This window comes from Cibotium barometz, chromosome 59, assembly GCF_041138505.1.
Source record: "Cibotium barometz isolate CiBa-2024 chromosome 59, ASM4113850v1, whole genome shotgun sequence".
Lineage (NCBI taxonomy): Eukaryota > Viridiplantae > Streptophyta > Polypodiopsida > Cyatheales > Cibotiaceae > Cibotium > Cibotium barometz.
In genome coordinates this window covers 6,716,104-6,728,461 of record NC_141104.1, presented here as the reverse complement: position 1 = coordinate 6,728,461, position 12,358 = coordinate 6,716,104, and the positions used below count along the sequence as shown (strand labels likewise).

At 43.3% G+C, this 12,358-nt stretch overlaps 1 protein-coding gene across 2 annotated transcripts; it reads right to left on the bottom strand.

Annotated features, from left to right (window-relative positions):
- Positions 1-5,484: 5,484 nt before the first annotated feature.
- Positions 5,485-10,990, bottom strand: LOC147605428 (heat stress transcription factor A-1-like). Of its 2 annotated transcripts, XM_086793002.1 has the most exons (4): positions 10,235-10,986; positions 7,166-7,607; positions 6,476-7,075; positions 5,485-6,213 (listed from the first exon to the last, which is right to left on the bottom strand). In XM_086793002.1, exons 1-3 carry the CDS (start codon positions 10,577-10,579, stop codon positions 6,495-6,497), a joined length of 1,368 nt encoding a protein of 455 aa, XP_086649128.1. In that variant the 5' UTR covers positions 10,580-10,986; the 3' UTR covers positions 5,485-6,213; positions 6,476-6,494. The 2 variants fall into 2 exon arrangements, with proteins under 2 accessions (XP_086649128.1, XP_086649127.1); XM_086793001.1 differs by having other exon boundaries at positions 6,476-7,607; positions 10,235-10,990.
- Between the last annotated feature and the right edge of the window lie 1,368 nt (positions 10,991-12,358).

Genomic DNA, 12,358 nt, shown 5'->3' with positions numbered 1-12,358 from the left:
ATCTTTAGAAGATGCATTACCTTTCCCTGGCTGCGCAACAAATTACTGCTGCTAGGGTTTGGTACTGCACTGATGACTACTTGGGCTTGCCTCCGTTCACCTTCATTTCTTCATTTTGAGCAAGAGTCAAAGCTCGGTCATATGTACTGGGTTCAAAGTTGCGAACTGTGAACCGGATGTTGGGATCTAATCGACGAATGAATTGATCCATCGTGGCTTGCTCAGATAACCCTAACTGTTGTGTTAAAGTTATAACCTTTCTGGAAAACTAAAACACTGGTGACCCATTTTGTTTGAGTCCATAAAACTCATCTACCAGGCCAATCATATACGGGGGGGGCGAGAGAAATCTGGTCTTTAGGTCATGAACAAATGTCTCCCAACTAAAAGTTGTGACACCTGTGGTCTGGTCTGTATGAAGACTAGACCAATGCTGCCACCAAGTGACTACCTCACCCATAAGGTGGAGAGCTACTACGTGGACTCTCTATCTTGAGGATCTGTAATCCTGGCTAATGGAAAATGAGCAATAAATTGATGAATAAACTGATTAACTGCTAAATTATCACACTTACCATCATACTTACTGAAATTCGGTTGACTTCGAATGACGGTAGGGTCGATGTCGTGGGTTGCTGCTGGCGACTGGCGGCACCTAAGGTTGGGGAAATTGAAGAGAGGTGCTGGTATCTAAGATGCATGGCCTTCTTTTCCCTTTGGTGCTCGAGTAACATACATTCTCGGTCGAGCTCTCATTGGTGTTCTCGAGCGACGAGTTCAGCCTGACGCCGGTCTTCTTCGATCCTGCGTCTATCTGCTTTTTCTTGTTGCTTTCTTGCTTCAGCTTCTGCTTTTTCTTCTCTCTGTCGAGCCTCGTCTTCTCTTCTTTGTTGTTCCATCTGAAAGAAGAGGGAGATATAGTCGAGGGTTACTGGAGACGGAGGAGGATGTATTGTTGTTGCCTCCAAGAGTTGGAGACGCTCCATGAGAATCTAGTTCTGAGCTCTGAGTAGAGCTATGGTGTCTATGGTAGTTGGAAGAGCAAGGTCTCCTTCGGGGGAGACTTCTTTGGCTGATGGGTACTCTCCTCTCTGTAAACATGATGCTGAAGTCGGTGGTCATGCCAGAACACAATCTGACCATCCAAGGATGCCCTCACGCTAGGATACGATGTGTATGGACAAGCTGAATCTGATACCAATGTAACATGCAATGAAAGCATTCGTAATTTGGATCTTGCCACACAAATTCTCACATTGTCTTTTGTATCCTGAGTTTCGTGAGTTTAGCAATCCACTTTATAACTTCAAACTTTAAGAGATTTGAGAGAGAGAGAGATATAAACTGTACACCATATACGGTCCCAAATTACCCACTAAAGGGTCCCCTATCCCGTTACCGGAATAGTATTTGCTTTATTTCTTTGAAGTGACTAACTATGGACTGACGATAAGGCAAACGCAAGATCTCGGAGGACCAAGAGTCGGGCTGAACTATACACGGCTGTAGAAGCACCAATGATGTCCAATCTCGAGACCAAAATAGGCTTTCCCAAAACATTACCCACCTGTATTGGAGGACCTCCACCGCCTTCTACAAGGCATATCTTGGCGCATTTTCTTCACAACATCTCTCCCTCTGCTCAGGGCGCAGGTCGCCATCGCCTCAATTTTTCAAATCCACTGCTCCACGACTCGACATTACAGTTTTCCCCAAATCTTCATCGTGTCTGAGAAGGCGGCTGCTACAGTGGCTTGTTCTCCCTCCACAAAAGGAATTGCTTCAATTCCTCTGAGCTGTACATGCGCCCCAATGTGCTCTATCTTCTCCTAAAAGGGCTTGCCAAATGGTGTAGCCAATCTCCAATGGCAAGCTGATTTGCAGAGGGGGGGTTCTGGTGGAGATTTTCTACATAAAGCATTTTAATGCTTGGTGGTAATGATCTTGCTTAATCTTTTTTTAATGATAATAATAATGTTATCTCATGCACAAAAGGTCTTTGATTAAGAATTATCACATCTCTATCCACATAGATAATAGGTGTGTATATGGTTATGAAGCTTGAAAGCCACCTCTTGTAAAGGAATTGTAGACACATTGCCCCGAGTATATCTCCTCAATGGGGTAAGACCTCCCTATCTATGGCATCCATATCAATCATGGCTTCTGATTCTAAGTGTCCTGATAAGTTCAATGGCATAGGGTTTCACACCTGGCAAACAAAGGTGAAGGGGCATTTAATGAGAAAGAACTTATTAAACCACAAGTAGAAGGAGAGGGAGAAGGAGTTGTCACTAGAGCTACCACTGTTTTGCTTTGCAAGCAAAGGATAAACAAGCTTTAGGAATATTAATCACAACATTAGATGATAATTTTATACATTATATAGATGATGCTAACACTGCGGCTCAAGCTTGGGAAACACTTGAGAAAATTTTTGGTGCTAAAGCAAAGCATTCTAAGATAAGTCTTAAAATGCAACTCTATGGGCTCACAATAGAAGCAAATAAAGAAGTGGCTTCACTCATCAATAGGTTAAAGAGTCTTATGGCTCAACTTGTGTATGCCCAATCCCTTATACCTAATGAAGATGCTGTTGCCATCTTATTGAAGACTATGCCTTCAAAATTTGATCAACTTGTCATTGTGCTTAAAGAGAAGGATCCTATTTCTTCTTTGGAAAGTCTTTGCAAAAAGAAGAGAAAAAACAAATCAAAGACTTCCAAGAAGGTGCTTGCACCCTATGCAATCTCCACCATCAACAAGAAGAAGAAATGTGCAACCTGTGGGAGAACTAATCACCAAACAAAGGATTGCTTCACTAACAACCCTTGTGTGCACTCTGGAAAGACAAATCATCCATCACAAAGATGCTACCTCAAGGACAAGAAGAAAGAGAAGGTCAACAATGTTAAAGAAAATCACTTTGTAGAAGTCTCCGGTATTGTTGGACCTGGAGATGATGATGATTCCTATGCTTTGTAAAAAGGTTGTCATTGTCCACTCTTGTATGGTTTTAAAAAAGGCCTTAGTTGTTTTCTTCCCTTGTTGTTTGTAAAGAGTACTCAAACCTTGTTATTGTATGGTTGAGACTCTAATGTATCAAGGGGGGATGTTGTTAGGCTCAAAACTTTTACTAGAGTGTCAAGTTTGGCCTAAGGGGGGTGTTAAAAATATAAGCCCAACTTGTCCCTTAGCCATCAAACAAATGTGCATAGGATGAAGTGTTATCCTAAGGTCAAATCAGAGTATGTAGCATCACTCCACATATCAAGGAGCAGCATCTCTACATCAAAGGGATCATGAAGCATATTTAGGAGAAGCATCTAGCTCATCTACATCATCAGTGATGTCATCCAAGACTGGATCCAAAGGCTATATAAAGCCCATGTAACACTCACACTGTGAATGAAGCAATGAAGTTATTTCTCATATTATGAATGGCTCAAATCTCTTCCCACCTTAATTTCTTTCAGTAATCTGGGTGTTTAATACCATAACCAAGCCATCATACTTCTACGGTAATATTCGAATGCATCTCCAAGCCAACTCCTCGCTGGTCTTCATGATTACCACAACAACCATATGGTCTCACAAGTTTTTGATCCGAGAGATAAACACTTATGCAACCTCTCCTTCACCAAAATGTTCAGCAATACGCTAATTCTCCAAGTTTCGAATCTTGGTTTGATTCTAGGTTTCATACTGATTTCTCAATATAGTCTAAGCCACGGATGCCTTGGTTTTGTATTGAATCAGAGTAAGGATAGAATCACTTACACTAGTAACAATGACGCAAACTGCATCTGCATTGTGCCACTTTCATACTCTTGAAGAAGAGCAGCATTAGCATTAATTTTGAACTTCCAAAGAGTGTAGTTTGTCCATCGACTTGCCTTCAATGAAGATAGGTGGACGGATGCACAGCATTGGAATAACAACCAGCAGTAGTACCACCACCATCAAAACCTTCACCAGAGAACACTCCAAGCTACTTCTATGTAAAAAAAGACTCTACTTTGTATACTATTATTGCTAAGAGTACGTAGAGCTCTGATACCATGTAAGAATATGACGCAGTAGAAAGAGATACATCAAGAGAAAAGTACACTAGACAATGCAATAGAGAATGGAGAGAATTTGTTGTAATTATACCAAACAAGAGATAAGTATAATATGATGGTGTTACACACCCGTGCGCTCCTGTGTAGAGCTTAGATGGCAATCTAGACAAACTCTAGATGGAGGACTTATTGAGAGTATAGAGAATATATGCTCACAAGCATTGGATTCCACACAATGCAAAGCTACAACAAATTAAATCCTTTTATAGGTGAAAGAGAGCATCTAGGTGATGTCATGGATGACATCTTGCGATAATGTCATATGATGATATCATGGATGACATCATACATTTATGTCAGATGATGATATCATGGGTGACATCATACTTAGATCGCATGATGACATCATGCTTACGTCGTGATAATGTCATCACATCTCGTACTAGAGTACGCACAACCGTTTTTTGTACCCTAGCCATCTCCTAACCATCAACGATCACATTAGGACCCCTTCCAACATCTAAGTTGGGGTTCCCACTAAAGATATGTGCACGAATAACTGCTCCTCGTAATGGGAGCCATACAAATGTGCACCATACATCAATGTGAGATACATGCTAAGAGGCAGGCATTGATCATAGACTAACAATAGTGTGAACGAGTCACACGCTTGTGAGAGCTCATAACCTTGTGGGCATGGGGGTGGAGTGACTCCCCGTTACAAGAGGAGTTGCTGTATCTTCTTAAGTTCAAGAGTTCCAATGTGCATAAAGCTAATGCTCTGGGACAAGGATGTTATGTTTTTTTGATTTTCGAGCCGGGTTTAGAGGCGAGCAAGCTCGTTCTGAGACTAGAGATGTTATGGTCAACATCAGATAGGCAGCACATAGGGTCGATAGATGGCCATAACACTATCAGCCATGAACAGCTTGGTGCTAGGCAGCAGCTAGAAAGAGCTCAGCGAGGGCTACCAGACACCTGAAAGGGAGGGAACCAAGGCAGGCAGGCCAGATACTGAACTCAGATCAACAAACTCAAGTCCAATTTGATTGCCCTGCCCTTGGCCATGTATCAGTATTGTATAAGACACATTTGGTCTTTCAACAAACCAAGGTAACGTGCATCCTCTGCCACGCATCTCTTTGTGATGCCCTTGGTGTGCACCACTTTAAAGCTCCAATCCATAATTTTAAAAAATCCCTGGAGAAATGTGCAATTCCCCAAGGACTACTGAGCAACAGTAGAGAGACTGATACGCTGACTAAAACCACCAGAAGGATAGTTCTTCAAATGCAGACCGTGAAGCAACAACTAGGAAATCAGATTTGGGTAAGACATTTAACTTTTGACAAATCTCAGAGCAAAGGTGACACTATAGTCTCTGAATTCTGACTATACCCTAAGAATGGGACCACACACATTGGTTAATGCTATCGGGGTAAAAATTATTAGTAGAGGGAGTCCACCTTGCCCAACAGGTTCAGCATCCACCAGACACCTCTGAACCCAGCCTTAACCTGGGTTAAAAAGTTTAGATCATACAAAGCTCTATGCTTGTAATGTGTCCACATCATTTAGAAGAGATAAAATTTGCATCCGTGACACTGATTTGCTCCATATTTGAGTTACTCCTTTTTCAGGGCTATAAATCCAAAGAACACAGCGACTGATATACTTGTCACGGTACAAAAAGGAAATGCCTGTAGGCGAGGTATAAGTCACATCATTAAAGTCAACCACAATGGATTGTACTCTTAACCCTTTCTCAATGGTCATAACATGGAGGACTTAAGTTCCATGGTATATGATAGTGTACGAGGAGCTCTAATCTACCAAAATGCGATTTGTCAGAAGTTCAAGAAAGTTGCTATTGCAGACCTTTCACTGCATCAATGACACGTAGGTTGTCTGAAACAACACAAGTAAAGAGAGATCTAAGAGGCGACCAAAGGTTGCTCTTGCGACGCCTGCCAGCATGGCCATTGATGCATTGAAATTTCCCTCTTGTGATCATACAAACTCCCTTAGAAATTTCAAGGGCATGATATGCCAGCATATCTCCCTCCTGTACACCAAAAACTGGTCACTCTTTGGATAATCCATGCCAAGAACGAGCACACTTCTCAACAGTAATGGATATCAATCATACCTGCAAGATAGCTAATATATGAGTTCATAAAACTCTCATCCTTGGAATTGCAAAGAGTAACCAATCAAATTTGGAAAAGCTTCTCGAGATACATGTATGCTTGCATACCACAATAAAAATAATGGTCCATGATATAGTAGCAAACAACAAAAGCGGGAACAACAAACAGGAGGAAAACTTTCTCTGAAAGTAGCATACCACACACATAAAAGATGAGTTGGAAAAACACAGGAAGGGTATCCAAAAGCTGAATGGCACTCACGTGGACTTGTCACAGCTTCTCATGTGATTTGACTGTGGTCCAGCTGCCTCATTTCTTGTACAAGCCGATCAATTTCATGGCTGCCACTCTGCTGATTCGTGAACAAAACGCCTTTCTCTTTGGTGCTCCCTTCGAGATTCTCAACTGCACCATCTGCCTCCATCCCTGTACCCTCCTTGCTGTTAGCTAAGAGATGTTCCCACAATGCATCATTGGAGAGCCCTGCATCAAGAGTTATAAGATCCAAATTCACTTCATTGGGTGTCAAATTGTGTGGAAAAGATGTAAGATACTCTTGGTCGTTGGGATCCAAAGGATCAAAAGAACCTTCCTCTCCATGTTCGGAAAGTGGAAGTGAATCGAGATCAATTTCAGTATCATTCCTTATATCATTGACAGTTTGTGTGGACAAATCCTGTGGTAATCCAGGGACACCCTGAAGTTCAGTGTACTCTGTGAGTGTTGCTCTTGCCTGCTGAGGAGTACTGTCCTGTGGCTCTTCAAAGAACGAAGGCAGCATCTCTCGCAAAAAGGCTTCAAAAGGATTAGGTAGCAACTCCATCTTTGAATCAGGATCAGAGTTCATTAACTGCACAAACGCTGAAGAGAAAGTGTCATTGTGCCCCAAATCGTATTTCACTAACTGTCCAGTTGTTGAAGGTTGAGGATAATTTTCTTGGCTATCCTCACCTTGCTTAGGAAGCCGCCTCTTCTTCCTGGCATCTCCAAACTGCTTATTCTCACTCTGCTGCATCAATTGAGAAAGAAAAGCCGGACTCTGCATAGCTTTAGCCAAAAATGCCATCATTTGTTGCTGCCGCTGCTCTGTTGTCTGGAGGCGCTGCCCCATTGTATGCAGCTCCCTCTCTGTTGACTGTTGCTGCTGCCGCAGCTTCACTAATTCCGACATTAGCACGTTCTTGTCACGCTTGAGCCATTCAATTTCACCTTCAAGCCCAAACTTGCCGACTTCTACACAATGACTTGCTGGTGGTGCTTTGTCTTGAGAAGGCTGTGGCTGACTGTGAGCCACTGACTTTCGCCGGTGAATAGTCTTCAACAGATGTCTCTGACCACGCAGAAACCCTTCATTTGCAAACTCCCACCGATCAGGATCCACCTTTCGAAAACCCTAAAATGAACCCCCCAAAAAAAAAAGATCAGCATGGCAGAATAGGCCCACACAAGCTGAATTTGCACATTGAGACCTGGGGACCACTTGTGCATACTCTTCAAAAAAAGAAATATCACAAACTAGCATCAGGCATCATGGCCAAATCACGTGGCAGGCTATGTCCTTGCAGGATTTCCACCAATAAGCCTTGCACAAACAGAACAAGCGCACACACAGAAATGACAGCATTTTGGCAACATATTTCTATATCCTTCAAATGGAGAAAAACGTCAAAAAGCATCCTACATGGCCTCAAATCAAAGGACATAGACAACCATTGTACAACATGACCAAAAACCGAAAGAAGACATGAAAAATCTTTGAAAAGAAGAGAGCAAAAGCTGGATGAATTTTATCACTAACAAGCTGAGGTACCACCACAACACAATGTCAGAATCGTGTATGCGGAAGCTTAACACACGCAGTGAGAGAGAGAGAGAAGTTGACGCAGAGAGAGAGAGAGAGAGAGAGAAGAGTTGACGAACAGCTTGAACTTTATTAGCAATGAACTGATTGAGAAAATACAATGGTGGGCATGGGTATTTATACCCTTATGCTGGAAATGGCCGACCCAAAAGCATGAAATAAATAAATAAATAAATGCCTTTGTTAAACCCTGTTCCCACATGAGGTACAACTTTTAACACCCTCTCTGTAGCTCATAGTGGACATAGATGAAGAAACCAAGTCGATGCAGATGCAACCATGGACACCTCAGTACCGGCCGGATACCGAATACACCTCGAAAAATGCACCAAACAACCTGTCTCCTCAAGGAATGCCATCTTGAGCTTCAGCTGCCACATAGAATAATGAATTGCAGACAACTCCACATCCATGATCCCCCATTCGTTGAACTGCGAACACATCACGTTCAAAAAAATCCTCTGAACCTTGAACTGTTGACACACGACACCCAAAATTCTGCTACACAATGAACCAGGAACTCATCCCATCCATAGTCTGCTACCAATGAACTACGAACACATCACGTCCATAGATTTGTCAAGCTGTTCCATGCCAGATGCATGTGCCTTGAACTCCGACACACGGGTCCAAATCACCTGTTTGAGAGCTCAGAATAGCCCTCTCTTCCACTCACGTGCCTCTCTCTGGCTGAAGCATGTGGTGGAACTGTTATACAACTAGAATGCAGAATCCTTAGCCAATGTGGCTTGGACCACATAAGCTCGATTATGGAATTCCAACTCCTTTCTAGTATCACTGTCACGATTGTCTGCCTTCTGTCTTCCTCTAGCTTGGAATGTTTGCTCCGAATCTTCCACTGAGTTGGATGCATACACTTTACCTTGGGACATTAATATTGTCTCATCATCTTCTTTGGAGACTATATCATGTTCCTGAAGAAGCTTTCTAAAGATCAAAGCAGCCAGGATAACATGATGAATGTTGTGTGGTTCATAGCCAATAGCTCATAATGGATAATCTTTGCCTTCATTGGATATGACTCTAGGATCAAATCCCTATGCGCAAAATCCATTCCATCAAGCTTGTTTTGTTTGATGACCTCGGAGGTGAGCAAGCGCCAGTAGCCTTGTCCTGCCGGCGCACAAGCTCCTGCTCTACTGTTCTCGTGAGCCCCTCTCCCAGGCCACACAGAGAGCATGCCCGAACGCGCATAGCTCGCTCTCTTAGCCTCTCCTCCAGCGCCCTCCTTATCGCACTCTTTCCATCAAAGTGCTCTTTACAGCCGTGCACCAGCCCCATACTCAGCAGAAACAAAAAAAACGCTACACGCAAGCTGCCCTCTTCTTTTGCAGGAGCCAAGCGCTCGACTCGAGCCGCCGCTCCCGCTGAGCCGACTCCACCCTCCACGCGAACTGGTGGTCCAGGCGCTCTGTCCTCCTCGCGAGCACCCGACACGCTCTGCCTCCTGCACAGCCTGCGCTTGCTCTGCACTCTTCCCTAGACGTTGGCTTCGTGTTATGCTTGCCTCTAGACTTCTCACGTCCGTGCTATGCACGCCATGCAAGCTGGTAGTCAGCTCCCCACGTTGCGCTGCACCTCTTCTCTTCCGTGCCGAGGTCACGAGCTTTCCAGCTGAGAAAACGCAGCCCTTTGCCTTCCTTCTCCTTCTGCTCCTTGCGTACAGCCGAGGATCAAGAGCTCAGCTCTGATACCATGTCAGAATCGTGTATGCGGAAGCTTAACACACGCAGTGAGAGAGAGAGAGAGAGAGAGAAGTTGACGCAGAGAGAGAGAGAGAAGAGTTGACAAACAGCTTGAACTTTATTAGCAATGAACTGATTGAGAAAATACAATGGTGGGCATGGGTATTTATACCCTTATGCTGGAAATGGCCGACCCAAAAGCATGAAATAAATAAATAAATAAATGCCTTTGTTAAACCCTGTTCCCACATGAGGTACAACTTTTAACACAATAAGCATAGAAATGTCAAGTTAATCAGCAGACAACAAGTTAACAGGCTGAGAGGAACATCACGACAATGAGCATAGGATAATCACGAGAAATGTACAACAATGAGCACAGGATGATCAAGCTAGGCTAAGAGGAACAGCACAACAACGAGCATAGGATAATCAAGAGAAATGTGTACATACATAGGTGTTCAGTTGTCGGACGAAGCTGGAGAAGTTGCTGTGCTTGAAGTACCGCGGCAGTAAGTGCTGTGCAAACTGGGGAGGATCCCAGACGACGAAGCTGTTGTTGCCAGCGCTCCAGGCAACAATGGCGTCGGTGGAGGGGTCGTCCACCATGTCGAAGGTCTTGGTGAGGAAGGGTGGGGGGGCGCTCGACTGGAGGGCGTCCATGGGCTGAGGGTAGAGCAGGACACCATCAGAAGAACCTGTCGAGGTAGTAGCAGGGGTGGGCATGGACGAAATGTCGGGCGAGTCAGGGAGGTGGACGCCGGAAGCAGTCAAGCTCTTCGTAGGAGAAGACGCCATAGCCGCAAACAAAAAACCTCGGATAGCTATAGCAACGAACCGCGAGCTTCAGGGTATAGCGATCCCGACCTAGAATTATGTGCACATACCTGGGAAGTCATAACCGCAATGTCTTCGGCTCTGGCTGTCCAGATGAGCCCGGAAACGCCATCGCTGCAGAAAGAAGCTCTGATGGCTAGGGTTTTGGCACTGCAGAGATCCGCAAGTATGCTGAACCCTGCCAAGAAGACGAGGTCCGTTCCATCCACGCTCTACGCGGCTAGGGTTTTGGCATTGCAGAGCTTCACGCTACGGCGAATCACGTAGAGAATCTTCTGACCAGGGCCAAGGGAGTTGCACCCTGCCTTGACTACAAGAACGTACCTTGGCCTTCAAGTAAACCCATTAGGGAATGAGTGGCCTTCATTGGAAACCCAATTTTCTGTTATGTTTCTCTTTTTTGTTTTTTTTCCGGCAAAAATGGAAGAAAGAAAATCTGAGAAAGGTGTTTGTTTTTCTAGTTTGTATATGAGAGAGTTGCACATGATGCACTTGCAGTTTTTGATATCATGGTTCTTGCATTCTTCGAGGATGGATACTAGTAGATTAGCAAGGTAAATCCAAGTTTATGCTTGGATAGGTGCAAGAAACCCCTTATTTGCTAAAGTCCAAAGACGATGAGAAACCCCAGTAGCTTCTACTTCCACCTAACGAATAGGTAGGAATGGGTAAACTTTAGATACTTTTGGGACCAGTTCTAGTAACTAAGAATCAAACATGGTGCACATGTCTGTTTGGAATGATTTAATAGCTTCCAAAGCAGTAGGATCCCTACTAAAAATGTTGCCCGTCAAAGGAACATTAGGAGTGGAAGGAGCTGCAAAGAAAGGAAGGCTCCAACCCACATTATTTTCTTAGAAAATTGGAAATGTCAGTTCCCACCCACAGCAAAAGCTGTGAGATCCAAGTGGTAGGCCTTTGTAAGTATTGGAATTTGTGAAAGAAGGTCAGAGATGGTCTGATTCCCTCACCTGATTCTTGTCCAGGGTTGCTAGAACCCGAACCCAATCATTGAATGAAAGAAACTGCAAGATAGAAAGCCTCAGGATTAATGGAGGACATAATTTTGTTCTGAGCTTCTTCATCCTTTATATAAGCAAGAACATGTTGGCATGCTTTTGAAGGAGTATGTTCCAAAGGTATTTCAACTCCTTTGAGCAGTGATAAAATCTATAACAAAAAAAAACCCATCAATGATTGAAGTGGAAATGTAATGAGATTAAGACTTCCTTCAACTAGCAAGCACAGCATTAATGGTGTGAGCCATAATCTCAACCTAGATGTTAAGCTGCTTGCTTAAAAACTATCAGCCATAGACCATAATGATAGTGAGGGAAGCTTAATGACTCGGTCAGACATCTCAAGCTCGGGGTTCCGTATATCCTTTTTATGAAAAAAGGTATATACTACAGCTAGAGTGTGCGTTTTTGAAATATACAAGGAACCCTAACATTCTTGATAAATGAAATGTTTAGCATGATTATAAAACAAGAGTATTGCTACAATATATATATATATGTTATCAATATTATGAGACAATCTCGTAGGTAGTACACCATGTGTTGAAATTACAACAATGTGATGAGCTATGGTGGATCAAATACTAGAATCAACATCATTAACAAAGTGATTAGTAAATAATTAAGACGTAATTAGTGAGTAATTAACAAATAGCTTAATGTAGACATGGATAATCAAAAACCAGTAAATTCTCATTAGGCCAATGCCTCAATTTATAGT

Coding starts and splice junctions, on each gene's coding strand:
- LOC147605428 (XM_086793001.1), bottom strand. CDS start 10,579: ATGGCGTCTTCTCCTACGAAGAGCTTGACTGCTTCCGGCGTCCACCTC. Junction 7,608..10,234: donor TCCGACAACTGAACACCTAT/GTATGTACACAT, acceptor GGTTCATTTTAG/GGTTTTCGAAAGGTGGATCC.